The sequence below is a fragment of the Exophiala spinifera genome (genome assembly GCF_000836115.1).
Source record: "Exophiala spinifera strain CBS 89968 unplaced genomic scaffold supercont1.9, whole genome shotgun sequence".
Lineage (NCBI taxonomy): Eukaryota > Fungi > Ascomycota > Eurotiomycetes > Chaetothyriales > Herpotrichiellaceae > Exophiala > Exophiala spinifera.
The window spans coordinates 303,371-326,679 of record NW_015622521.1 but is presented as its reverse complement, the minus strand read 5'-3'; the positions used below and the strand labels follow the sequence as shown (position 1 = coordinate 326,679).

The 23,309-nt window shown below is 52.0% G+C and overlaps 9 protein-coding genes across 9 annotated transcripts; 3 read left to right on the top strand and 6 right to left on the bottom strand.

The window, feature by feature from the left end:
* Window positions 1-1,149: 1,149 nt before the first annotated feature.
* Window positions 1,150-2,934, top strand: PV08_11151 (uncharacterized protein; the record flags this gene model as incomplete). Its single annotated transcript, XM_016385462.1, has 1 exon — window positions 1,150-2,934. One exon carries the CDS (start codon window positions 1,150-1,152, stop codon window positions 2,932-2,934), a length of 1,785 nt encoding a protein of 594 aa, XP_016230406.1.
* A 283-nt stretch (window positions 2,935-3,217) lies between these two features.
* On the bottom strand, window positions 3,218-4,360 carry PV08_11150 (uncharacterized protein; the record flags this gene model as incomplete). Its single annotated transcript, XM_016385461.1, has 2 exons — window positions 3,218-3,635; window positions 3,759-4,360. 2 exons carry the CDS (start codon window positions 4,358-4,360, stop codon window positions 3,218-3,220), a joined length of 1,020 nt encoding a protein of 339 aa, XP_016230405.1.
* A 3,446-nt stretch (window positions 4,361-7,806) lies between these two features.
* On the bottom strand, window positions 7,807-8,751 carry PV08_11149 (uncharacterized protein; the record flags this gene model as incomplete). Its single annotated transcript, XM_016385460.1, has 1 exon — window positions 7,807-8,751. One exon carries the CDS (start codon window positions 8,749-8,751, stop codon window positions 7,807-7,809), a length of 945 nt encoding a protein of 314 aa, XP_016230404.1.
* A 946-nt stretch (window positions 8,752-9,697) lies between these two features.
* On the bottom strand, window positions 9,698-10,694 carry PV08_11148 (uncharacterized protein; the record flags this gene model as incomplete). The annotated part of the gene is made up of 2 exons (XM_016385459.1): window positions 9,698-10,481; window positions 10,591-10,694. 2 exons carry the CDS (start codon window positions 10,692-10,694, stop codon window positions 9,698-9,700), a joined length of 888 nt encoding a protein of 295 aa, XP_016230403.1.
* Window positions 10,695-11,230: 536 nt separating this feature from the next.
* Window positions 11,231-12,745, top strand: PV08_11147 (uncharacterized protein; the record flags this gene model as incomplete). The annotated part of the gene is made up of 1 exon (XM_016385458.1): window positions 11,231-12,745. The coding sequence occupies one exon, from the start codon at window positions 11,231-11,233 to the stop codon at window positions 12,743-12,745; it is 1,515 nt and encodes a 504-aa protein (XP_016230402.1).
* A 345-nt stretch (window positions 12,746-13,090) lies between these two features.
* Window positions 13,091-15,058, bottom strand: PV08_11146 (serine/threonine-protein kinase bur1; the record flags this gene model as incomplete). The annotated part of the gene is made up of 1 exon (XM_016385457.1): window positions 13,091-15,058. One exon carries the CDS (start codon window positions 15,056-15,058, stop codon window positions 13,091-13,093), a length of 1,968 nt encoding a protein of 655 aa, XP_016230401.1.
* An 805-nt stretch (window positions 15,059-15,863) lies between these two features.
* PV08_11145 (uncharacterized protein) lies at window positions 15,864-16,141 on the top strand (the record flags this gene model as incomplete). Its single annotated transcript, XM_016385456.1, has 2 exons — window positions 15,864-15,986; window positions 16,040-16,141. 2 exons carry the CDS (start codon window positions 15,864-15,866, stop codon window positions 16,139-16,141), a joined length of 225 nt encoding a protein of 74 aa, XP_016230400.1.
* Window positions 16,142-16,388: 247 nt separating this feature from the next.
* PV08_11144 (uncharacterized protein) lies at window positions 16,389-17,493 on the bottom strand (the record flags this gene model as incomplete). Its single annotated transcript, XM_016385455.1, has 2 exons — window positions 16,389-17,410; window positions 17,481-17,493. The coding sequence occupies 2 exons, from the start codon at window positions 17,491-17,493 to the stop codon at window positions 16,389-16,391; spliced, it is 1,035 nt and encodes a 344-aa protein (XP_016230399.1).
* Window positions 17,494-17,857: 364 nt separating this feature from the next.
* On the bottom strand, window positions 17,858-22,147 carry PV08_11143 (uncharacterized protein; the record flags this gene model as incomplete). The annotated part of the gene is made up of 7 exons (XM_016385454.1): window positions 17,858-20,487; window positions 20,533-20,664; window positions 20,709-20,775; window positions 20,825-20,959; window positions 21,007-21,357; window positions 21,412-21,957; window positions 22,013-22,147. The coding sequence occupies 7 exons, from the start codon at window positions 22,145-22,147 to the stop codon at window positions 17,858-17,860; spliced, it is 3,996 nt and encodes a 1,331-aa protein (XP_016230398.1).
* Window positions 22,148-23,309: the final 1,162 nt, after the last annotated feature.

Here is a 23,309-nt window from a genome sequence, read left to right as displayed (position 1 = left end):
TCTTTTTCGAGTAGTTACCCCAAGATCATAAGGAATACAAGGTAGACATACTGTACCTCCGTGTCCTCAGTATCCACTGTCCCGAAGAGCCTGATGAACAAGGAGCCATACGATACACATTGCGAGGATCTTCAGTCCAGTTTGGCGAGTCCATATCAGCCATTCATTACTACCCCTGGTCCATCAGGTCAGGTAGCCATATAGGCAAGTTTGTAGTCTCGAGAGGACCTGGACTCAGAAGGAGTACGTGGTGGTAACAAGGTAAGAAAAACGTACTCCGTACCTTATCATATATACCTACCTAAAGCAAGTACTCGTACTCTGTTGGTACTTCTTCATCGTTTCGACCTGCTGGAAGAGTCTGCGCCACGCTTTATGGATACTCGTTCATCTCAAACGTCGCTCGCCCCAATCACTTTTTTTTCGAAATCTGCCTTGCGTGCTCGGTCACGTCAAACTTTCGGGCCCGCCTCCGAAGATACGCCCACACAAAACACCTTGGAGGTGCTTTATCCAACACCACTAACTAACTTAGCTTCCAAGGGGCGCTCAGGCGCCGTCCATGGTGTCCAACCCTAGTTAGCTTGCAACATTCACCATGTTCATATCATGCAGGCTCTGTTGTCGCCGCGGTAAGGGGCCTCGACAGGCCTGGTTCTCGACTTCGGCTCTCCACTCCAGAGTTGACTTGTTCGCGACATTCATTGCTCTGGTCGGTCAGCTGCTCATTCGTTCTGGCCATGACCGGTCGCGGGTCTGGGACAGTGTGTCAAAATCAAATAGCAAAGCTATCTCTCGTTGCCAGAATGAACGACGACATCTGCGCAACCTGATCAAAATGGATCGCACGAACCGCCGGTGGTGTGCCACACACCAATCCGGCTCGAGACGAACTCGGAGTGCAACCCTCGTCTGAAACAGCACCAATGCTTATGGCTGAAAAGGTGCAGGACCTGGCGTTTCTCGGCCCCGGCCACCAACCCCAGGCCAGGTTAAGATGTCTCAGGGTTGCGTGCTATCAAAAGGACCTTGTCGAGCAGATACACGCCATACTGATCAACATTGATTGAAAATGGGGCCTTTGTCCTGTTGGATGCAGATGATAAATTCGGCGAACAACTGCAGCTGTGCGTCCTGATCGGCACAATCATGACAGCAGCAGACCGTACAACTCCTGTTGTCTACCAATATTCCCTTCCCGCTCACACGCGCAACGACAGTAAACAACCACTCGTCAGGCTGGGGAGTGCAAACACCTCGCAAAACAATCTACCATCAGCACGATGTGGAAAACCAGGTCGTAAGGAGCGCATACCTGCAAAAGACGTATGGCTGTTTTCCATCGAGATTGTCTGCCTTGTTGCAGCTTTACTCATTGTCTTTGAGTCTCGTCTGGCAATATGGTTGGGCCAGATCAACCAATTGATTGGAATCGGCTTCGTTCTCGCCGTCATGGCCATGTGCCTTGAAGGGCTGGTCCTACGCACTGCTCTTATCCACACCGCAAACCGAAGCGGCACCTCCATCCAAGATCTAGATGCACTCATGAGAAAAGATCCCTTCTCGTCGAGGCACGTCCACATCGCTTACCGGATACTTCTGTTATTTCTGTTGGGTTTACCATTGCTATTGAGCATTGCATACAAGAGATTCGTGGGTGGAGAGAGCACTGTTGTCGTCAACCACGGTGACGGACTTTTTGGCTTTTCTTCAACACCGGGCAAGCAAAGGATAGGAGACGGTCTGTCGATCTTGTCTGACGTGTACGTGCCATTTTGGATCAGTCCTGGCCTCAACCGGACCTATGGTTTCAACATGTACATCCCGACCGACAACAAAACTGGCGTGATCGTTGACTCCCCATTCCCCTCGTATCTGACAGGCCTCCAGTCCAGTCTTAACGGTGGAGAATCTCTGACGCTATCAGCCACTGTCAACGCGACCCTATCCGAAATGGTCAACCCGACCGCAGAAGAACGGAGCAGCGACGACTTCTGGACGGACGTGCAGGACCAGTTCGATCATCCAGCGACACAAAATGGAGGCAACGTCGATGGCGCTAACAACGCCATGTGGGCAGGCATGAGTGGAAGTTTCCTGACCAACTTCTCCGTCATGTATTTTTCGGCCTGGAACACGACCAGGAACGAAACTTTCTACTCCGAAGCCATCCGTACCGAACAGTCGAGACGCCGGGCCAGAGCGACCTGGTTAATTTCCTCGTCGAACATCACGCTCGTTCAAGCGGAGCTCATCCCCAACAGCACTCTCGACAACCAATTGCTGCTTCAGAACAACGCCATCGGGCTGCAGGAGATGTTCAGCACCTTTCTTGGAGAGTACGACTGGCACAACCGTGCCGGCGCTTTTGATTTTCCCTACCCCGATGGCGGCTTGGGGACTGAGGGTGAAGTCAGATATTTCCAGCCGGTGAACACCGTCCCTCCACTTGCAGCTACGATGGCTTGGGCGCGGATCACCAGTTTGGACACCGTCGATCGACCGGGTGGCCGCAACAACTCCGAAATGAGTGCTCTGACAGGATACTCCAAAGGAGCGGAAGACATCCTCACGGTTCGCACTGTACCGACACTCCGAAGAGATCCACTGTTGGTGGCTGTCTTGGTCATAAACCCTGCGCTGTTCTTAGTGTGCGTCCTCATAAAAGCGACCTGGCTGTACGGAAGTCCCATGGGGGATGACGCCAATATCATTTCGTTACTGGCTGCAGCAGATGGCGGTGACCTGGGTGCATTAAGGGGAGCCTCTTTGACGGGAAAGCTGAACAGAAAAGTCCTGCTGGCGTTTCATACGGAAAGAGATGGTCTGGCTGGAAGATGTGGCTCGGACCGAGGGTCCGATCGTGTTGTAATGACTGTCGATGGTCTGGGACCGGGCCAGGAGTTCAATCACAAATGGCCTGTAGATCCGTGACATTGGATATTGTGCTCGATGTAATTAATATACTACTTTGAGTGAATGGGCTCCGGCCTTCCCCAAATTATATTGAGACGCCAGGACCTCTTTCGGGGCTACCTCTGGCTCGCACATAATCTTACCATGGACGGATTCTAGGATAAGTACGTACGAGTATGTAGTCCAGCTTGGTGCTGGTGGGATGATAAATCCTAACTTAATATGTCAATAGCCGACGCCGCTCGTCCCTTTCCATTTAGCATTCATTGACCCCGACATTCCAAAGACGCTGGACCGTAACCTACAAATAGATCTCAAACGCCCTCGCCGCATCCAAGACGCTCCTTTCAAACTTGATGAATTCCTGGCCGGTGGCCTTGACGGCCTTGGACGCGTCAATGCTGTTTCCGTTGGACTCGCCGGCGGGGAATTCCTTGATGATGCCGCGTCGCTGGGGATAATGCTCTCGCAGGATCTGCGAGATCTGGTGTACACCTCCACGGCCACCGTAGGCGATGTAGCGCTCTCCACCCGCCCGTTCGGGATTTTGGACGGCCCAGACGAACAGCCGTGCGACGTCGCGGACGTCGACGTAGTTCGCGGGCATGTTCAGAGGCGGGGGGACGTCCTGGCCCGCCAACACTTGCCACACGTTCCGCACAGTCTCGTTGATGCTGTTCGCGTCCTTGAACGGAGCGAGTGGCGGTCCGGTCACGAGTCTGAGAAAGAAGAGGGGTTTAGCAAAAGTTGGGGATTTTGACGACGAAGGGATAAAAAGGGGGGGGGGGAAAAATAAGGGTTTCCGACGGAGGGAAGACTTCGATCTGCGACCACACACTCACACCGGGTTGATTGCAGTCATGGCAAATGACGGCGAATGCTTCTTCTTGAAATCCCAGAAGGTTCTTTCCGCCGCCGTCTTGCTGGCGAAGTAGATGTGGACACTCCCTGCGGCTTTTCCAGACCTCGCCACCTCTCCTTCCGAAAAGTCGTTCCAGTCTTGCTCGGTGAAGGTGTGCGGCGGCTGCTGGGAACCCAGGACGGCGGCGATTGAGCTCATCAGGACCAAGGACTTCAACTGTGCGCCTGCCTGGAGGGCCGAGCCCAGAATCGAAGAGGTGCCTTGGATGGCACCGTGCAGGACCGGTTCCGGGTCCGTGAACGACAACGACACCGGGGCTGCCGTGTGCAGGATGGCGGTGACGCCTTTCGCGGCCTCGTCGAACGCCCCCGGAATGGTGATGTCCGGGACCTCGGCGACTTCGAAGTCTCCAGCTTCGAACGCGGCCTTCAGGGGCCCCTCCGTCAACGATTCGGTGTTGGCTGTCTTCCTTGTCGTCCCTCGGACTTTGAACCCTGCGTCGAGAAATGCTTTGGCTACTTGCGCCGCGATGTACCCATTGACACCGCTAATGAGCACGATTTCCTTTCCGCTCTCGACCATGGTTTGATTGCTGGAGATCTGTCAACGTTGGATTTATACTGGGTAGAACCTAGTCAAACTTTGTCAATGGCAGGCGAGAGTATAGCTATATGGATCGAAGACAACAAGAGACGACTGTTGACCCTCGTTCCAGTGGAATTTGGTATTCTTATAGATCGCACCAGCCTTGATCGATGCCGTAAGCAACGAATAAATTCGTGAAGGTGATGAAAGCCCAGCCATTGTTTGTTCGGTTTGGACAGGATGTTGATCACAGACTCGAGCCACGCTCTGTCCTAAACCCCGTCGAGTAGTTGGTCCTGCTCCTCTAGACCAAAATGAAATGCATGGTCAATCGGGCTTGTGGCCTACTCCGTATGTTGAGTAATCAGATATCTGCTTGGCGATTAGTCACTCCTAAATTACGACGGCCAGGCACCATGTAACTCGTAGCCAGGCTTGGTACGAGTACTCCGTATACGAAGCTTTAACCCACGGGTTAAACTTGGCGAGGAAGAGGCGTTCGACCTTTCTATCGAGATCTCCAGCACGTCTTCCGGCAGCGCTTCTCAAACCCCCCACCCCAAAACCGAGTTCAACAATTAACTTGGAGATGATATTTGCCTCATCTGCAGCCTTCTGTCTTGCGTCACTCCGGAGGCCTCTATGATGGAAGAGAAAGGGACAGTATGAACGTCCGGAGCTTGTCCTGCATGTCCCTGTAGAGCCTGTGATCGTCAATGACTGGCTCTCAAGCCCGGGCTTGGGGCGCCACGCTGTTGAGGCTTTTAGTTGCAGGGATATCGTTCGTGCTACTGCAAACAGGCAAAAAGGTGCAGATGAACACGGTACTGGTGAGAGGTAACCTTAGCGACGCTGCAAGTATTGATCTCTGAGTTTCGTCTCGGCACGTGTCCGAGGACGAATCGACACGAATATTTCAGCTCAGTGGAATCAACCTCACTTAGATTCACTTACAGACATTTGATATCTCCGTCGCCACATGGCTCACACACTATACCAGAGGCATTCCTGCGTCGGAGCATGCCGTTGTGATACAGAACATCTGCCAGAGCTCCAAACCTGGGGGCCTTGAGATGAGAACTCCAGCGGATTGATATATCACGACGTCCGTCGATCCACTAAATCCAACATATCGATTTGGTTGGTTTCTCAAGCTGTCTTTCTGCCCCATCACAAGCGCCAAAGCTTCAACGAGAGGGGAGGTACACAGGATATGATAATGTTCGGTGAACCACACGGAGTGAAAAGGATGTGCTCCATTGGACGAATAGAGCATATCGAGAGGTTTTGTCCTTCTCCGCAATTTTTAGAAATTTCTCATTAGTAGGTGTATCACTGTAGTCGATAAGAAAGTATCATCAGGCGAAGGAAGCGCAATGCGAGCTGAAAATCCGCAAGGCTTTTAGTTCGTAGGCAAATCCTGGCTGCAAGACGGACACACAGTGCCTGCCTCCGAGGAACGGATGTCGTCTGCCATTCGTTGTTCAAAGCCAGCGGTGTTCTCTGCAAGGGGATGGTTTGACCAGGAGTGTCAATCGTAACTGGGTGAGGGCTTGACGCCGCCCTATTTGTAGAAGCGGTTGCGACCATGACCCTCGATTCTGCTGCACGATGGTGATTACGGGTATCTGCTAACGCACAAATATCTCGCGCAGCAAATGTCTGAGTAAAGCTCCTGCTTGAAGAGAATCTTTGGGGAATATCCGTCGAGTTCCTTTCGTGTAGGCGCGAAGGCTTTCAAGATCAGGAAAAATCCGAACTTCATCGATGCTGCCTCGTGAAAAGTCTATCAAGTCAATCATGTTCACAAAGCATGATCGCACAGCCTACTTCAGATGTCAGCAGCAGAAGAGCTCAAAAAGTTGGGGGCGACGTTCCTTGCAGCAGGCTTTGCAATCTTGAGGCATGGGAGAGACCCGAAGTATTTTACAAAGGTTCTGCCATGACCGAAGGTTTCCACTGTCTGTACCATACCAAGCGTTAAACTCTGCAACAAGAGCGTCCATATAGTACGACCAAGCATCCTCTCCAGCAGCATCCCGCTTTCTCCACCCCTGAAATCGACGAAGACGCTCGAACTCGTCTGAGGGAGAAGCGAGGCGATCATAGTTAAAATCAGAGAAGGAAAGGAAAAATTTATCTAGAGGAGAATTTGTAGTGTGGCGTGGTGATTGAAGGTGCTGCTCAAGTGCGTTTTCGTTGCGAAAGACTCGATCGCAGTCTTCACATTCGAACCTCTGAGTGTGGATAGGGGAGCTGAGATGCTGTTGGAGGGCGTGCTCATCGACGAACCTTCGATCGCAGTCGTCACATTCAAACCTCTGAGCGTGGACAGGGGAGTTGAGGTGCTGTTGGAGAGACTTGGAAGTGCCGAAGCGCTTGTTACAGGCACTGCAGTAAGACATCACAGGAAAAGACCACGTAGAATACCGTACAGTGAGAATTGTTTCAATTCCCGCATCGATGGATGATAAGCTCCTCGGGATGTCGAACTCCTAATGTAGGAATGAAAGCAGAAGGGTGCTGCTACTCTCCCAGACCGTCCCTCAGCCTGATGGTTCTGGTGTGGACGGCACATGTTGTTAGATGCATAGGCCACAAAGATTGTTAGTTGCTAGTCTCTACGTTGGAGCGTGGCAAAGCTTCAGTGGTTGAGATTTGAACTTCTGCCAGCACATTAACAGCGAAATGCCTTCGGAGCGTCAGTAGAGTATTGTACAAAGTACGACTCGAGTAACCATGGAACGGTGGAGGATTCTCCGTACTCCGTACAAACATCAACAAACGTCAACGTCAACGCAGCCGCCGAGATCCACCTTGCGGTACTGACAGATCCTTTGTAATCTCCGGTCTTTCGGTCTAGGCTTTCGTTCTCGCGTATCGCATCTTTTCCCAGAATCAAACGTCGATTGGCAAAGACTTGAACCGTCGAGAATAATGAGGGACCTTGTACGGATATGCTGTACTGGACTGAGTTTGGCCCCATCCACCAGTTAAGAAACAAGCGGGATTGATTGCTCTGGAGGGTCAATCCAAGAAGGAGAAGGGGTGGGACGGAGGTCCACAAGTGGTATGATGTATTTATCTAGGCTTTTGCGCCGACAGTGTGGTGGCGAACAACTTCATGGTGTAAAAGAAGAGAGAACACAGAAATCTCTTGTACGGATACAAGCATTGAGACGAGACGCTTGACAAGAAACAACAAACACACTAACTGTAATAACTGTCTAGGTGGGTGATCTTGTAAGTACCTCACGATCCGACACATTTCAATCCTGGTGTTACATGTCGTTAAGAATCATCACATCGTGAACACATTTTCCCTTTGCTTCGCCTTGCATCGCTGGAGTTGTGCAATCCAATACATGGCCTGGGATCCGTAGAGGAGACTCGAGTACAGGTGACGAGGGTAGACCGACTACCGCCTCCAACACCACTACAACTCACAGCTCACAGTAGTGTCTGCCGACTCTACTCAGCCTCCGCGCGTCCGAAACTACTGTAGAAGTAGTACTTGTAGTGCCTGGTGGTGGCGGCGACGGCGGCTCTTCCACTGCTGACTCTGTGAAATTACTCGCTCGTCCCACCCAGGATCCCACGTCCTTGTGCTGTCCGTGTCCGTAGTAGGCATACCTCTCGACCCATTCGCAGCGGTCCAGCCACGGCAGGGCCTCGTCCATGAACGCCATTACTTCATCCTGGCTGGCCTCGCCGTTGCCCATGGTCGAGCAAGCAAACTCGTTCACCCACACGGGCAACTTGAACGTGGAATGCATGTGTTCCAGAAACGTCCGGAAGTCCTCAAACCGGGGGCCGTACCAGTGCACGACGAGGAAATCGATGCCGTCGTCGCCGTTCAGCCGAGACAGAAAATCCGTGAGCCACGGCACGCTCCTCGAGACGTCGCTGCTCATGCCTGGGCTTCCTATTCGGAGGCCAAACTTGGTCTTCGCCGCGAGCACATTCCGCCACAGATCCACCGCAGCGCCGACGCTGAGGTTGGCCTGGTCGCTGATCTCGGGCTCGTTGAAGCCAAGGAGTGCCTCCGTCTTGATCCCGCGTCCGAAGATGATGTCGGTGAGGAATGCGTCAATGTCCTTTGCGTTGGCCGCCGTGCGCACACACGGTATCCATTCGATGTCTGGCGGGATCGACTCCGGCACCCACAGCTCCCAGTTGAACACCCAGCTGATCCTGCCGGTCGAGTAGTACGGCGTGTACAATTTGAACTGGGAAGCTGCCGAATCCCACGGCCAACCGAGGCCTCGTTTGCTCTTCCGTGAAGGAGACGACTGAGACTGAGACTGAGAATTCGTTCGTTGGCCCGTTAGTGATTTCGGCTTGGGCGGCGGCGGCGGCGGCGGTGGCAGTCTGGCCTTGTCGCGCATTACCCCGGAATCGTGATCTGGCAGCATCGTTTCGGTCCCAGATGAAAAACCTGAAGGCTGATGCTCAAAATTTGAGAAAGACAAGCCTCGAAAACAGTCGGCCCTAGAATCATAGGGTAATAGGAAGCAGGCGATGATGTGTTACGAGACTTGAATCGAAATACACAGTGGCTCCCTGGTCCGAGTCCAGCACGAGGTGTAGCACAAGTAAACAAAGCACGGTACTGTGGTATCCTTTAGGGAGCAACTTAACAGCTAAGATAAGATTGTTGTCTACGAGGGCTCGGTACGGAATACTCTGCGAGGTCTGTCAGTCGCTAGATCGAGGTGAGTAAGTTCGCAAGATGCGTTTCAGGTTGGGCCCATTTATCTTATCACTTCGAATTGCGCAGGCCAGAGGCTATAATTAACCTTTGTGTCTCAGCGATCGTCCAGCCACAATGTGATTAATCGTGAACCCTCCCGAGGACCCTTACAGGACCCAGGCAGTTCGTGCACAAAGGATTTCGTATAAGAGACCCCTTGTGGAGAGAGAGAATTGCCTCTTGACTGGTCATCGTGGTGGGTTCTTTTGATTGATGACCCTCTCGCGTCAAGCATCTCTTGTCTCTACGAGTCCCCGGAGCACTAGCACAGGTCCAATTCCCTGCAATCAATGCATCACAATCGCTTCGTCTCCCTTGTCCTCGTCGAAATGACTTCATTGTACATCTGGCACGTGGGGACTCTTCCAACCACAGCAACGGGGTGGCGCAGTCCCTAGGGCCGGGACTACTACAATACAAGGTATAACCTGGCGCTACCATTTGATCCACCACCGCATGCATGTCGTACGCGTTCCATATGGCTGAGCAACCAAAGGGTAGCCCTTTGTCCTCGCAGTGAATTTGACCGAGACTCCCACCCAGATGTACTGTACAGTCTGTACTTCTGCATGTGGGCGTACCTACACCTCGGAGAGAACATTCAGCAATCTGTCAACGACTAACACCATATTCTCACCCTTCTCCCACATCTCGTCGTGTCCACCCGGAACCGACACCTCCGAGTACCGCACGTTACCATTCCCAATGTCGGACTTCATCGACTCGAGTGTTTCATTCCCTAGCAGAGTTCCTTTCATGATTGTCCGCTGTTCTGGCTCAACAAGTTCATCCCTGTCCGCCACCGCGAGAAGAATGGTTCGCGGAAAGTCCATACCGTGGAGCGCAAAGCGGGACGGAGATGCCTCAACCCATACCTTCTCATCGTCGCCGAAAGCCCCCCTAATAAAGGACTCATATATATCTGCAAATGGGCCGGTACTGTGATTCCTCAGCAGTGCTTTGATATCGTAGATACCCGCCAGTCCAACCAGTGCTCCAGGTGCCAGGGGAAACCCTGTGTCGATATGTCGCTTCCACGCTTGAAAAGCCAGAGTGGCTCCGCACGAATGGCCCACCAAGACATAGTTGTTGCTGCTAAGACCGTAGACCCGCCGGAGCACGTCAATGCCTGTGCAGACGTCGTCGAGATGATCAGGGTGGATGGCGTTTCGTGGACTAGCATCTGGGTCTTGTGGATACGAGGGGTGAGGTGAAAGTCGGTAAGACAACGAGGCAATTGCGACGGTTTTATTGCCTGGGATTTTCAAATCCGCTGCAGGATTTGACAGCAACTTTGAGACTACCGGGTCTGCAAAGGTACGAGCCGTGATCATTGGATCTCTCCATGCTCCTCCATGAATCAAGCTAGAGGTACGAATAGTTAGTTGCCTCTGCTGATGTCTTCCACACGTGGATCTCCCAGTATCAGAACCCACGCTGTGAGATATTATGTTTTTCTCAAGGTTCGACTCACACAATCCAGAACAAATATTCAGCTGCACGTTGTTGTGGCGGCATCCACACCAGGACATTCTGAAGATCATGCTCGCCGAATTGGTGTATTTCTGGCTCCATCATTGCGGCTCAGGTCTTCTCGAGAACAAGCCGAAAGTTCGAAGAATGAAGAATGGCGAACCTTAACTTTTGCACGTAGATGGCTTGAGGTGCCTGAGTCGTGCGTAGAGCTCTTCTCTTCAAACTCTGTGATTCATTGTCACGCTACGAACGACCTCTTATAGAGTTATCAAAGCAGGGCATGGTAAGGATGTATAGCAGAGGTTCTGCAGAATCGATTGTAAACATACATGAACAATGTCAATCAAGAATATTTACTGAATATCAAGAAGAGCTTCGATCACCGGCCAGTGGGGATGCAAGGCTGAACTCTGCGATCACGTGTCAGGCTGAACTTTGACCGTCACAGTTCCTCTCGTCATTCTTCGACCAACAAAGCAATCTGTTTACGATAGATCAGTCTGCTCGTAGTACTTCAGGAACGCCAATGCTACCCTGAGGCTACAATTGAAGCACGCCATAATGGAGGAGACCTCTACCTCAATCGCGATCGGCCCAGTCAGAGTCAGGCTGTGAAGCCTTTTCCAGCTTTAGCACAAATGGCGTCAAAGAAATCCCAGTCCAGCCAAAGACCGGGAACGGCAGCGGCAACGCCAAATGGCGGAGCCGAAAGACCACCGAAGAGGAGAAAGCTATCAGTTCCATCCACACCGTCAGCGCCAGCGTCAGCGTCTGGCGGCTCCAAACGCCCCCAAGAGAAGGCGAGCAAGAAGGGAAACCTCGTGAAACCGACATCAAAGAAACGTGCCCTACCACGACCCCCACGCCAGAGAAGATCTCTCCGACCTCAACCACTACAACGGTCCGGCGAGACACCCATTGAAAAACCCTTCCCAACCACGAGCAAAGCGACGTACGCAAAATCCAATTCCGGGGCCTCGACGCCGTTGTCGCCAGCGTCAGATACAAGCCACAAAATCAACTTTACGAAATCGCTGCTCGACCAGATCTGGACGCGCAACAAGAATCAGCACCGGACGCAACCATGGTGGAAATGCCTAGGAATGCTAAGGAAAGCCTTGACCCAGCTGGCTCTTTTGGACGACCAGGAAACCCACGTTCGTCAGCAGCATGAGACCAGCGACGGCAGTGCTCGCATCAACCTCGACGCGAAGGAGGTCCGGCTACGTTTCGAAAAAGAGGCACAGATACGAAGCGAGCGCGAGCTCTGGAGTGAGTGGGTTCGCGAGACCCTGGTGCCACGCTCGTACGTGGCCTTCACGTCGCTGGTGAGCGACACCCAATTCGCCAACCTGGGCGTGGTGCTCGTGGGTGCCCTCGCAGATATAGCCAGCATATCCGGTCAGCCTACGAGTGCGAGAGCGAGTACAGCGACGTCAAAGCTGGAACGACCCGTTCCATCCACAGTTCTCGCGATGGCAACTGGCGCGGCCGGGGAGCAGCAGCCGGCCGGTGCCTCCGTCCGTGCCAATCATCGAAAAGCGACCAGTCTGATGGCCAAGAGTACAGGAGTCACGGGTCTACAGAGCGGTGAACAAGTAGAGAGGGCATACGAAAGTGATGACATGGGTGAGGTGGTCGAGAGACCATTACCCCAAGACAAAACCCACCAAAGGGAAGATTCAGAGTCCTCGTCCAAGTCCAAGTCACAGGCAAAGACAAATGCAAACGGTGGTCCATCATCGCCACAAGCGAGTGTACGCGTACGGAAAGAGCTGTACACTGAAACGATTATCAGTGACGGTCGCTCCCATGCCGGACCTAGTGATGGTGTAGTGCCACCTGTATCCGATGACGATGACGAGGCAGCAACAGCAGATAAAGAAGAAGAAGAGAAGAACAAGAAGAAGCCGTCTGTTCAGAACAGACCGCAGTCTCAGAAAAGTCGTGCGCAATTGGACATACATCCGTCGCCCTCTAAGAAGAAAATAGCTGCGAAACAGCAACCTCAACCGAAAATGCCTACTCCTCCCACGGCGAGCAAACTCGGTCAGCAGAAGGCCGATAAGAAAACAACAAGCAAAGACGAGAAAAGGAAAAAGAAAAAGACCAAGGGGAGTGCCATCGACGACTTGTTCGCCGGACTACTATGACTCGCTATGTACAAGAGCCATGACACATGTGAGGAGATCAAATCTATATCAACAACAAGGGTATAATGATATTTGATAGTCTACTATCAAACCACCGCCTATATCAATAGCAATATGTTGTATAGCAAGTTTCGTGATACATGGTCGGCTACTCGTCAAAAACAAAACGCCATTGCCCACGATCGTACGGGTTTGGACCCTCCCCGTTCTGTTCATACTCGACACCCATCGCTATGCAAAAAGCACTCTGAGTCGCAATATATAAAAGAAAAGGCCACCGTGCAGTATCCACTCGAGGAAGCTGGTCGCACGCCATAAAACCAGTACCTCATATGAGACTTGGTGCTATCGACGATACGGATCTTGCATGCCGTACCCTCGGTCGCGATCTCGGTACTCCCGTTCTCTTTCCCACTCTCGGTCTCGGTCCCTCCTGTCTCGATGCGCATCTCTTTCCCAATCTCTCATTGGAACGGGACTTCTACTCCGCGGTCTTCGATCTCGTTCTCTTTCGTAGGTCCCACCTTGTGGCGGCATAGGCATGCTCTCAATATCTCGCAATCGTCCTCTTTCACGATCTGGGCCTGGCGCGCTACTGTCGTCATATCGAAGAGGTTCGCCATAGTCTGGTGGTCCGTGAGGATAGTGGCCGTCTCTGAACGGAGGCCGGTCATCTCTTCTGCGAGCCTTCATATGTGGTGGCCGTTGCTGAGAGTCTGCACTGGAATATGGCGGGATATAGGTGTCGCGATCGTCAACAGGGCGTCGATTGTCTGCCGGGGGTGCATTGCTGGGCGCTCCCGGTACTCTAGACCGTGACGGTGGAAGGCCACGACCGTCATCTCGGTGAGGTGGCACATCTGTTCCGCCGTATCGGTATTGCTCGTTCTCGTGAACTGGTTGGCGCGGTGGCATACCATGCTCCATCGGAGGTCGTCGAGAATAGCCCTCGTCGTAAGGGAGACGGTGCGGCTGATCATACGGCGGCACATCTCGAGGAGGTGGCCCACGGCGATCGTTGCCTCCATGGCGTCCATTTTGTCCAGGAGGTGGATGTCGACGACCATGGCCTTGGTGCCCATAGCCGTTAGCATGGGGTCGGCCTCCAGGAGCCCGAGGGCCAGGCGGTCCTCGATTTTCGTGAGGAGGAGGAGGACGTCCATGGAGACTCCATTCACCTTGTGAGGCAATACCCACCGACCCACCGGCCGGTGCAGGAGGAGGCTTCTGTTTCTGATCTCGGAACTTCTTACGATCCAATTCGTGAGAATCCTCAAAGGTTGGTAGATCGCTAGGCCTGGCAGGTAGTGGCTCTGTGTGAAAATAAGGATGTTGTAATGCATCGATTGCATTTATTCGCTTTCGCCAGTCGAGCTTCAAGAATTCACTTAATAACGAAAGCGCAAGGGGAGGCAGTTCGCGGAATACGCGGTTGAGTGTAGGCTGTCTGGGTTCGAATTCCGTGATGCCATCGCAGCCGGGAAGCTCTCGCCACCCTGGCATTGTTTCGTCAGTGGGAGAACCAACGAGTTCGAAGATGATCTGAGCCTGGTTGAGATCCGTATTGCCTGTCAGAATAGGCTTTTTCTTGAAGATCTCGCCAAAAACGCAACCGACCCCCCACATGTCGATCGCGGTTGTGTATTTGCGGAGTTGCAGAAGGAGTTCGGGCGGTCGATACCAACGCGTGACTACCAAGGTAGTGTACTCTCGTGTAGCCTCGCCGCCTCCATGACCAGGCCGCGGTGGGTCATCGTGGTATGGGCGTGCAAGACCAAAGTCAGCAATTTGTAGAATGCCTCTGTTGTTGATCAGGAGATTCGCAGCCTTCATGTCTCGATGTAGGATCTTGTTCTCGTGGAGGTAAGCGCAGCCTTCAAGAAGTTGTTTCATATAACACTTGATCTGTGCCTCCGAAAAATTCACGTCGGGATTCTCGAGTAGACCAGATAAGTCATGGTCCATATACGGCATGACCATGAACATGCTCGGCTTTTTGCTCGCATTCTTGGGTCGCTCGACAGCCATCTCCTCCAATTTCAAAATGTTGATGTGGTCTAGCTGTTTCAAGAGTTTGATCTCGCGTAAAGCGGTGATGGGAAATCCATCCTTCTCGTTGTGCATCAGAATCTTTTTCAGAGCGACCAACTGTCCGGTCTTTTTTGATCTCGCCTTTGACACTTCTCCGAAAGTACCCTCTCCTAGTTTGCCCAGGTATTCATACTCTTGGATTCTCGAGCACCCATGAAATCGAGGACTGCCATCGGGAAGTCGCTCAAGGGTTCTGTGCGGGCGATGCGATTCGCTTGACATTGTGTAGACCAGACCAGTGTGGTGGAACACAAGCAGACAGAGCAGATTCCAGTGCGACTTTTCTGGACCAGGAAAGGCCGTGTCCACGGCGAACGCCGCAATGCCTTGACGATGTGTCGATTGATCGCAAGTCGGTGTTGTGAGGTTAATCTTATTGAAGGGGCCGAGGCCAAATATAACAGGTTGGACTCGTCATCTAGTCGCCAGAGAGCGTGACTGTCTGGCGGAAGGGGTAGACACTGAAAGGGTGAACAATTGACAGTTGGTGAACAATAGGCGAACAATAGGCCGTGTGTTGTTTGCGCCGCGGGTGAACGCGATCGAAACTGACGTCGTTGATCAGAAGAGTTTCTTGAAGATCTCACATTTGGTTCACCAGTACCTAGCCTGAACCCTGAGCAATTTTCAAGGTCAAGTTGGCTGCACGATCGTCATGCTTGGACGTGTAACTCCTAACAAAAAGTGACATGACCGGTACATGTTGAATTCGATCCCCGTCTGCGTCTGCGATGCCCATCGACGCTAACGGATTAATTGATATTCCGGCGCCGTTGGAGTCGTGTCTTTCCGCCAATCATGGTGCGTTAAACCTCGACAGGCTCTGAGAACTGAACTAAGCATATTTTAGGATTAGCGCTTTTTGGCCCTCAACTCTCAAGTCGCCGTTGTCACCACGCACTGCGCATTCTACAGCTTCAAAACCTCTCAACGACTGACTCTGCCAACTTGCAACAGGTATATTCGGAAAATCTCCCTCTACGTAGTGTGGCAGAAGTAAGTACTGACCCTGGAACAGATAGTCAAGATGGCTGGCCCAACAGGTGGAAGGCCGGTGTGGAAGGGCAATCACCCAGTCGGACAAATCAATGCACCACGGCCTCTGTACAAGTTTGCCGCTACTGGACTGGGAGCAGCTATGTGGTTCTTTGTGAGATCTCCCGAAGCTCAATCTGTTGCCATTGCCTGCTGACATGGCCGCAGTTATTCTACAGGATGAAGCAGGACGGCCCTGCGCTGTTGGGATGGGAACACCCATGGGACCACGGATCGCATTCGCATTCCAAGGAGGGCGAAAGCCACTGACCTCTCGACCCTTTCTAAACGACTGCACATGATCCATTGTACATACACTTTGAACAGTCACAACCGGCGTTTGGGAGACAAGACCTACGTTGCCAAAAGAGATGATGGCCTGGAATATGCATGCACTCAGGGTTCCGGTTTTGCTATGCAGAGACGACACCTTCTCGTGCCGCACCGTAACAACAGCTTTCAAAATCGAATACAAAGACCTTAAAACTCTCCGGTATCAATTCTCCAGATACTTGCCCTACTTCCCGTCACCGATCTTCTCGAACAAGTAATGGCTTACTCCCCAAACGTCACCGCCGTCCCACGCGAAAAGCTCTGCGCACGCCAGATAGAATATTTGCCAGCGGTAGAACCACATGGCCGCCTTTTCTTTGCCATATGTCTCCTCCAGACCTGGCCAAATATCATTCTTACTGGCATTCATCTTGCTCAGCCAATGCTCACAGGTCTTTGCATAGTGCTTCCCACTAACCCACCACTGTTTCCGCAGCGTGAGATCGTCCTGAAAGAAATGCAACAGATCCGCCGATGGCATCGTCCCTCCCGTGAAGAAATGGGTACTCATCCACCCATCCTCGAAATCATACGGCGAGTCCTTGTGGCTGAAGATGTGGACAAACAGCTTCCCACCAGGCCTCAGTGCGCGGGCAATCTTCTTCATGAGCAAGCCATAGTTTTTCATGTGCTCAAACAGCTCAATCGAGACCACGCGGTCGAAGGCATCCGGCGTGAACTCGTATGTCACCACGTCGCCGGTGATGACCTTGAGGTTTGTCAGTCCCTTCGCCCTGGCCTGCTCATCGATGTACAGCTTTTGCGTGCGTGAATTCGAAAACGCCGTGACCTTCGATCCGGGGAACAACTCAGCCAAATAAAGCGAGGCACTGCCCCACCCGCAGCCCAGGTCGAGAATGTCCTGGCCGTCTCGCAATTCCGCCTTCTGCACGTAACTCTCCAGCATGGCGACTTCAGCTTGAGCCAAGCTCTCCTTGCCCGTCGGATACAGACAGCTCGAGTACTTCATGCGGGGGCCGAGGCAGGCTTGGAGCACCGACGTGCCGACCTCGTAGTGCTGGGTGTTCGCCTTGTCCACGTCGATCGCCATGGGCCGTTCGCGCAAAGCGGCCACGTAGGACATCTTCCGGTCGTATGCGGTGGACATTGACTCCGACTTGATCATTTGCACGCGCTGGGCTAGCTGTCGCCTTATGCCGACGCGAATCACTGGCGACGGCAGCCAGCCGTTGTCAAGCAAGTATTCTGGAGAGGACTGTGTCAGAGCGGTACACGACTACGAGGTAATCGGGAGTTTCAAGTCAATACCACCAACCTGTAGGATCCATATTGTCTATCCCTGTTCACGAGTATATGTGTTTATATATACGGTCACCACCGGCGACGCGAGTGCAGAGATACCTGTTTCTTTTCAGGAATCAGAGTCTGGTATCCTCAAGGACATCAACCACCATCATAACTTCAGATAAATTCGACGCCTAGAGTATCTTTTGACGTGCGAAGTTCAGGCGCGTGGCCAGAACTCAAAAAAACGACCCATAAAAGTGGTGACGTCGACGAAATATTATCGTCCGAGGCCACACACATTGCCCAGGATTGGATGATGACAACAAAAAAGAAAGAAGAAGATAGTGTCGCATGCATGTCGAATACTGGACATCAATAATAATAGTAGTCTCGTGCATAGAGTGTCTATTTACTCTTTTGTACATCTTCCAAAATAATCTTGTACTTCTTCCTGATCTTAGGATGCTTGGGTCGTAGTTTCAACTTCAACCGACCAATGTATTTTGCCATTATCGGGAAAATGTTCCTTTCGGCTAGGTAAGCCAGAGCGAAGCCGGCTACTGCGAGAGCCAGCAGAAACAGCTCATACCCAAGAGACATTTCGGTGAGGTCCATAAAATCCGCCAGCCATTTTGCTGGATCAAGAAGCATGTAGAGTGACATCAACGTAACCACTGCGAGAGTAACGCAGAAGGGAGCATTCTTCGTCATGGATTGTCGGAAGGGAGGGCCAATACTCAAGACAACCCCTGAAAAGGTATACTGAAAGCAGGAGACCAGAAACAGAGCAGTGTTCTGAGAATTGTCAACGCTAGATTTCTCCTTGTCGAGTTGTGGCGGTATGTACCACGGTTGCTGCTGTACAGTTTCGAATGCAACCAATTGGATAAGTATAGACAGAACAATCTGCCCAAGAAGAGGAGTCAGGACTTTTCGAGAAACGAGATTTGCTGTTGGTCGCTTCTTGCTAAGAATAGGATACGCGCCGGTCCAACCCATGAAGATTGCTATCGGCAAGATCAACGCCAAGTCAATGAAGAGGAATTGGAAGTCGCCCAGGTTCGACGCCGAAGCATAGAGAAAGCTGACTGAGGTGAACTGAATGGCTGAGTACAAGCTCATGTACTTGAAGCAGCAGAAGCTTGTCACGAGTGCCGCTCGACCCTCCTTTATCAAAGTCGGAACACATGAAATGTCGAAGATATGGCTGGTAAATGGTGCCGCAACAGACGCCTCAGCCTCTGAGAGCGATACGCCAACATCGGCGGCCTTTAGCGCACCACAGTCATTGGCGCCATCACCACAGAAGCCACAGCAATAGTCAATGCTTTGCAGCTTCTCCACCAATTCGTGCTTCTCATCGGGAGACATTCTGGCGAATACAGAGCCTTTAACAAGCATTCTTTGTAGAACTTCTGTGGAAGCAAAGTCGACAATCCACCGAAAAGCGTCACCGGTCACGGCCAGGGTATAATCACCGACCGTCAGCGCATCGTATGGGCCGCTGGTGTTCTGCTCGGCGGGCAATTCCAAAGGGAGGAGCGTGTTCTCGTCTAGTTGGTAGATCTGATTATCCACACTTTCCCAAATCAATCGAGCTTTTGGGTCCATTTTGTCACCGTCAAGGAAGTGGGGGACAAAACAATGTTGGTCACGGCTGATGAGTCCGCACTCCCTGGCAACACTAATAGCGGTCAAGATGTTGTCGCCAGTGCACATGACATTCCGGATACGGGCCTCATTCAACTCTTCGATGATTTCGGTGGTAATTTCCTTGAGTTTGTTTTCGAACACAATGAAGCCAATTAGCTGGAGTCGCGACTCTGCCTCCGAACGCTCCATGTTCTGAACCTCGTCCCAATCGACTCGGGATATGTATTTCGATGCGCAGGCAATGACACGGAAACCCTTGTGAGTGTAATAACTCAGCAGGTCGTCAAAGTCATCGGGTATGCTCGACGGAGTACAAATATCCTTCATCACTTCCGGAGCACCCTTTACATAGACGCTCGCTCCAGGATCCCCAAATTGTCGGACGATAACGCTGGCACGTCGAAGGTGGGAGACGAAATCGAACGAGCGCAAAACACCCAACTCAACTCTAACCGGATGGGAGTTGTCTTCTGAGTCTTCAAGATCATACTCGAACCCGTGGGGAGGTCGAGCTACGCTGGGGGCGATTTGCTGAGTTCCAGGCTCGATGAAGTGGTTTGTAAGGCGAGACCCTTCTTCAAAAGACCAGCCTGTAAACTGAAACATCTTCAAGTCCAAGGGGTCGCCAATAAGCTCATCATCTACTAGTCGGAGCGAATGGCATGTGGCCATTGCATAAAGCATGTTCTTGTTGACGCGATAGTCGACGGTAGGATCGCGATCGTATGACGCAGGAGGCAGGATTTCATGGGTTTCTTCTAGGATATCGCCAAACCGAATTTCGGGGTGCTGCACCAGTCTCACTCCGAGTACGTCCAGTCCATCTTCAGTCAGAGTACCAGTTTTGTCGAAACAAACAACATCTAGTTTACCGGCGACATTCACTCTTTGTGGGCTGATGCAGAATATTTGCTGCTTCCTCAGTCGAGAGAGTGCGAAGTTCGTACCAATAGTGAGTGTTGCGGGCAGTGCCGGCGGGACCACGATGGTGATGAGGTCCAGAGCTCTTACGACAATGAGGTGCCATGCTAATCCAAGCTTGACGAAGTTGATGAATGATGCGACGAAGCCGACTGCAGCGATAAGACCCATGACGGAGATGTAGCGGAACGAGTCCCGGTAGAATTTGAATCCTGATGGCTTAGGAAAGAGCATAGACCGAACAAGAGCGCCTTTGGTAGTGTTGAATCCTGTGCGAACCACCATTGCTAATGCCACTGCCTCGTCGTCTTCTGTATCCTGCGGCCGTCTAGCACGGATGATTTTCGTACCACAAAAGAGGAAAAAGCGAGCTACGCTTGGATGAATGGAGGTTGCACCGAGATCGACGTACGGTAAGGCATCGTCGGTTACAGGTATCTTTGAGACAGGTATTGACTCGCCTGGGACAGTCAGTATCACTGGCAACTAGGACGGCACTCAAGTACCTGTCAGCATGCTCTCATTGATGATACAGTCACCAGCTAGGAGCAGACTGTCGCAAGGGATCTGTGAGAGTGAGGGATCAGACACTTCGTAGACATCGCCGGGTACAAGATCACCAGATTGCGCCGAACGCCCTTGAACTGTTAGCTTTGGACCCTGTAGCCGCTCGGAAACTCACAAAAGCCATTGCGGAGCACACGGACATCGCACTCGAAACGTGAAATCTCCCTCAAGCGTTGCATCGTCTGCAGGTCCATAAGCAACAGACAAAGTGGTAGGGTCGAGAATACGAACCGATCGAGTTTCGACAACCGTACTGGTAATCGAGAAGACCGAAATCAAGAAAATGGCAGCAGCGTAATAGTAGTATTCATCCATTGACCATAAGAGAAGACTGGCGACTTGAAATATGTAGAAAGGATGAAAAGCCTATTATTGTTAGTTGGGACAACGACAGAGTTTCTGAAATGACTGACCTCGTCGACAAGCAACTCTGGGATGCTCTTCTCTTGTATGTCGATCATGTTTCTGCCAAAAACCTGCTCCCGGGGTTCCCTCTCCTCGGTGTCAAGACCCTCCCGGAGCGCTTTGACAGTTTCCCATTGAGGATCCCACCAGTCGTTGTTAAGAAGAAATTTGTCCTCGAGAGGATGATATATAAGCCTCATGTATCTATAATCAAGGTATCTTAGGACTGGAAGTTCGCGATCCCCGTCATATCGATAACCGTTGAGCTTCTCTCTTCCAGACTGCGCAAAGACGGTGGATAGTGGATGGCCATATTCCTCGGAACACACGTAGTGAACAGTAAAATCGCCCCATTGAGTCTGAAAATTCTTAGCTTTCTTTCTGGGACGTCTACTTTCAGGTCCATAGCTCACCTCAACCACAACCCAAGTACATTTTTTGAGAGGCGTTGGGGAGCCAACCAAAGATATGCGCCATCGTGGAACCCAACGCATGACAAGATAGCCAATGCCAGCAGTCAGGACACAAATCGCAGAATACAATAGCAAGCCGAGGCGGGAGGTACTGAAACCAGCAATGACCATAGTAAGATCTTCGCTCTCGAGGAAGACCTGTTGGGAAAAGGTGCCGCCATCGTCGTGTTCTTGAGTGTCGCTCCGTGCAGAGGTATGACGGCGGAGAAGTGGTTGCTCAGCAGAGGCCCCATATCTACTGGAAGACTTGCGTCGAAGCGAGCTGTTATCCCCAGCTTCCAGATCGCGTTCTTCGTCAGGATGTTGTTCCCCCTCGTCGTCACTGAGCACCAAGGCCTCCTCATCCTCGTCGGAGTAGCGAGGCGTCTCGCCAGGCTCTTGGAAGTATGTGAAGGATGTGATTGAGCCAGCTCGTTGTCGAGGTCTTGCGTAGGCGAACCCTGTCGCCGAGGAGGGTACAGACTCTGATATTGGTCCTGAAAAGGGCTATAGAGTGTCAGCTTCCATCATTGCTTGCCCATGGATCTCGAAACACACGAACCTCATCATTGGCCATCTCTACATCGGAGACATAGCTTTGAAAGCTCATATTCGAACCGCGGCGAGTCATACGGCGGGCAGAACTACTCCTCCTGGCGACGCCGCCGCCGCCAGGGCCAGGTCGATCTGGATCCATGCTGAGGGCAAACGCTGTTCTCGCCAATAGCTTAAAAGTAATCAGAGTATCATTTTGACACGTAGGTATGACCAGACCTGACCTGTGAGGCCTGGGGACGTCAACTGATTGTGCAAAAGCTTAAGAAAACCCTGGAGATGTGCACTGATAACTATACGAGTAACTTGCACCAGAAAATCCACAGCGCAGTCAATGACGATCGAGGGGCGCATCTGGACAGCATCGACACGCCAAGGCGCTAGGCTTCTTTCGGCGCCTTCCCCTGTTGCACATGCGGCGAGGAGCCGAAGGTGCCTGACGAGTCTACTTGAGCATACATAGATGGAGGCATGACAACCATACCTCCATCAGGTGTCTACAGGGAGACTCTCTTTCACTTTCAACGATACCACACGTATGGACTTACAGTCCCATCGGTCAGTCAGTACGATGCTGCTCTTTCACACTCACCAACAGCAAACCTCCAATACTCCGTGTGAGGCCACTGACTATCGATTTTCTTACCTACCTGTCTGTTGGCTTGACAGTCTATCCCGCTGAGAAACAGCAGATGTCAATAAGCGCACGTCACTGTGCGCAAAGGTGAAGGAGAAAAGGGTTTGATTCTTGCTCCATTTGCCCTTCAGCCATGAGGGCTCCTTCGTGCTGCCTATATATATGCGATCCACAATGGGCCTCAGTCGCTGGAGTGCTTAATGCATGCCGCTCGTTGTTAGTCAGGAGCAGTCAATGGTGCTGCGAGTAACTGGTCTCAAGTTAATCAGCAAATGAGCAAATCGATGGACATGATGGCTGGCTATGGCCCGGCAATAAGTTTCAAGTGTCGCCAGCAACCTCCGTAAGATTTCGGCCAAGTACCGAGACCATGTATTGCTTGATCGGAACCAAGAGGAACTCCAATACCGTATCTGGGCTCCGGGTATGATTGAACATCGTGGTTTCTGTTTGCCTCCGCCTGAGAGATGGAAAAGTGTCGAGATTTTCGTGACAAGCCCGGGATGATTCGGAATGTGGCTCGACCAGCCAGCAGTCTGGGATGCCTCGGCAGAAGCCTCTCAGGGTGGCAGCTAAAGTCATTCTCCGCAAAACACTAGCCATCCACCTCTCCGGCAATCTTGGATCCATTTCCTGGCTTCCGGCTCTGTGATTGGGCCTGTCACCC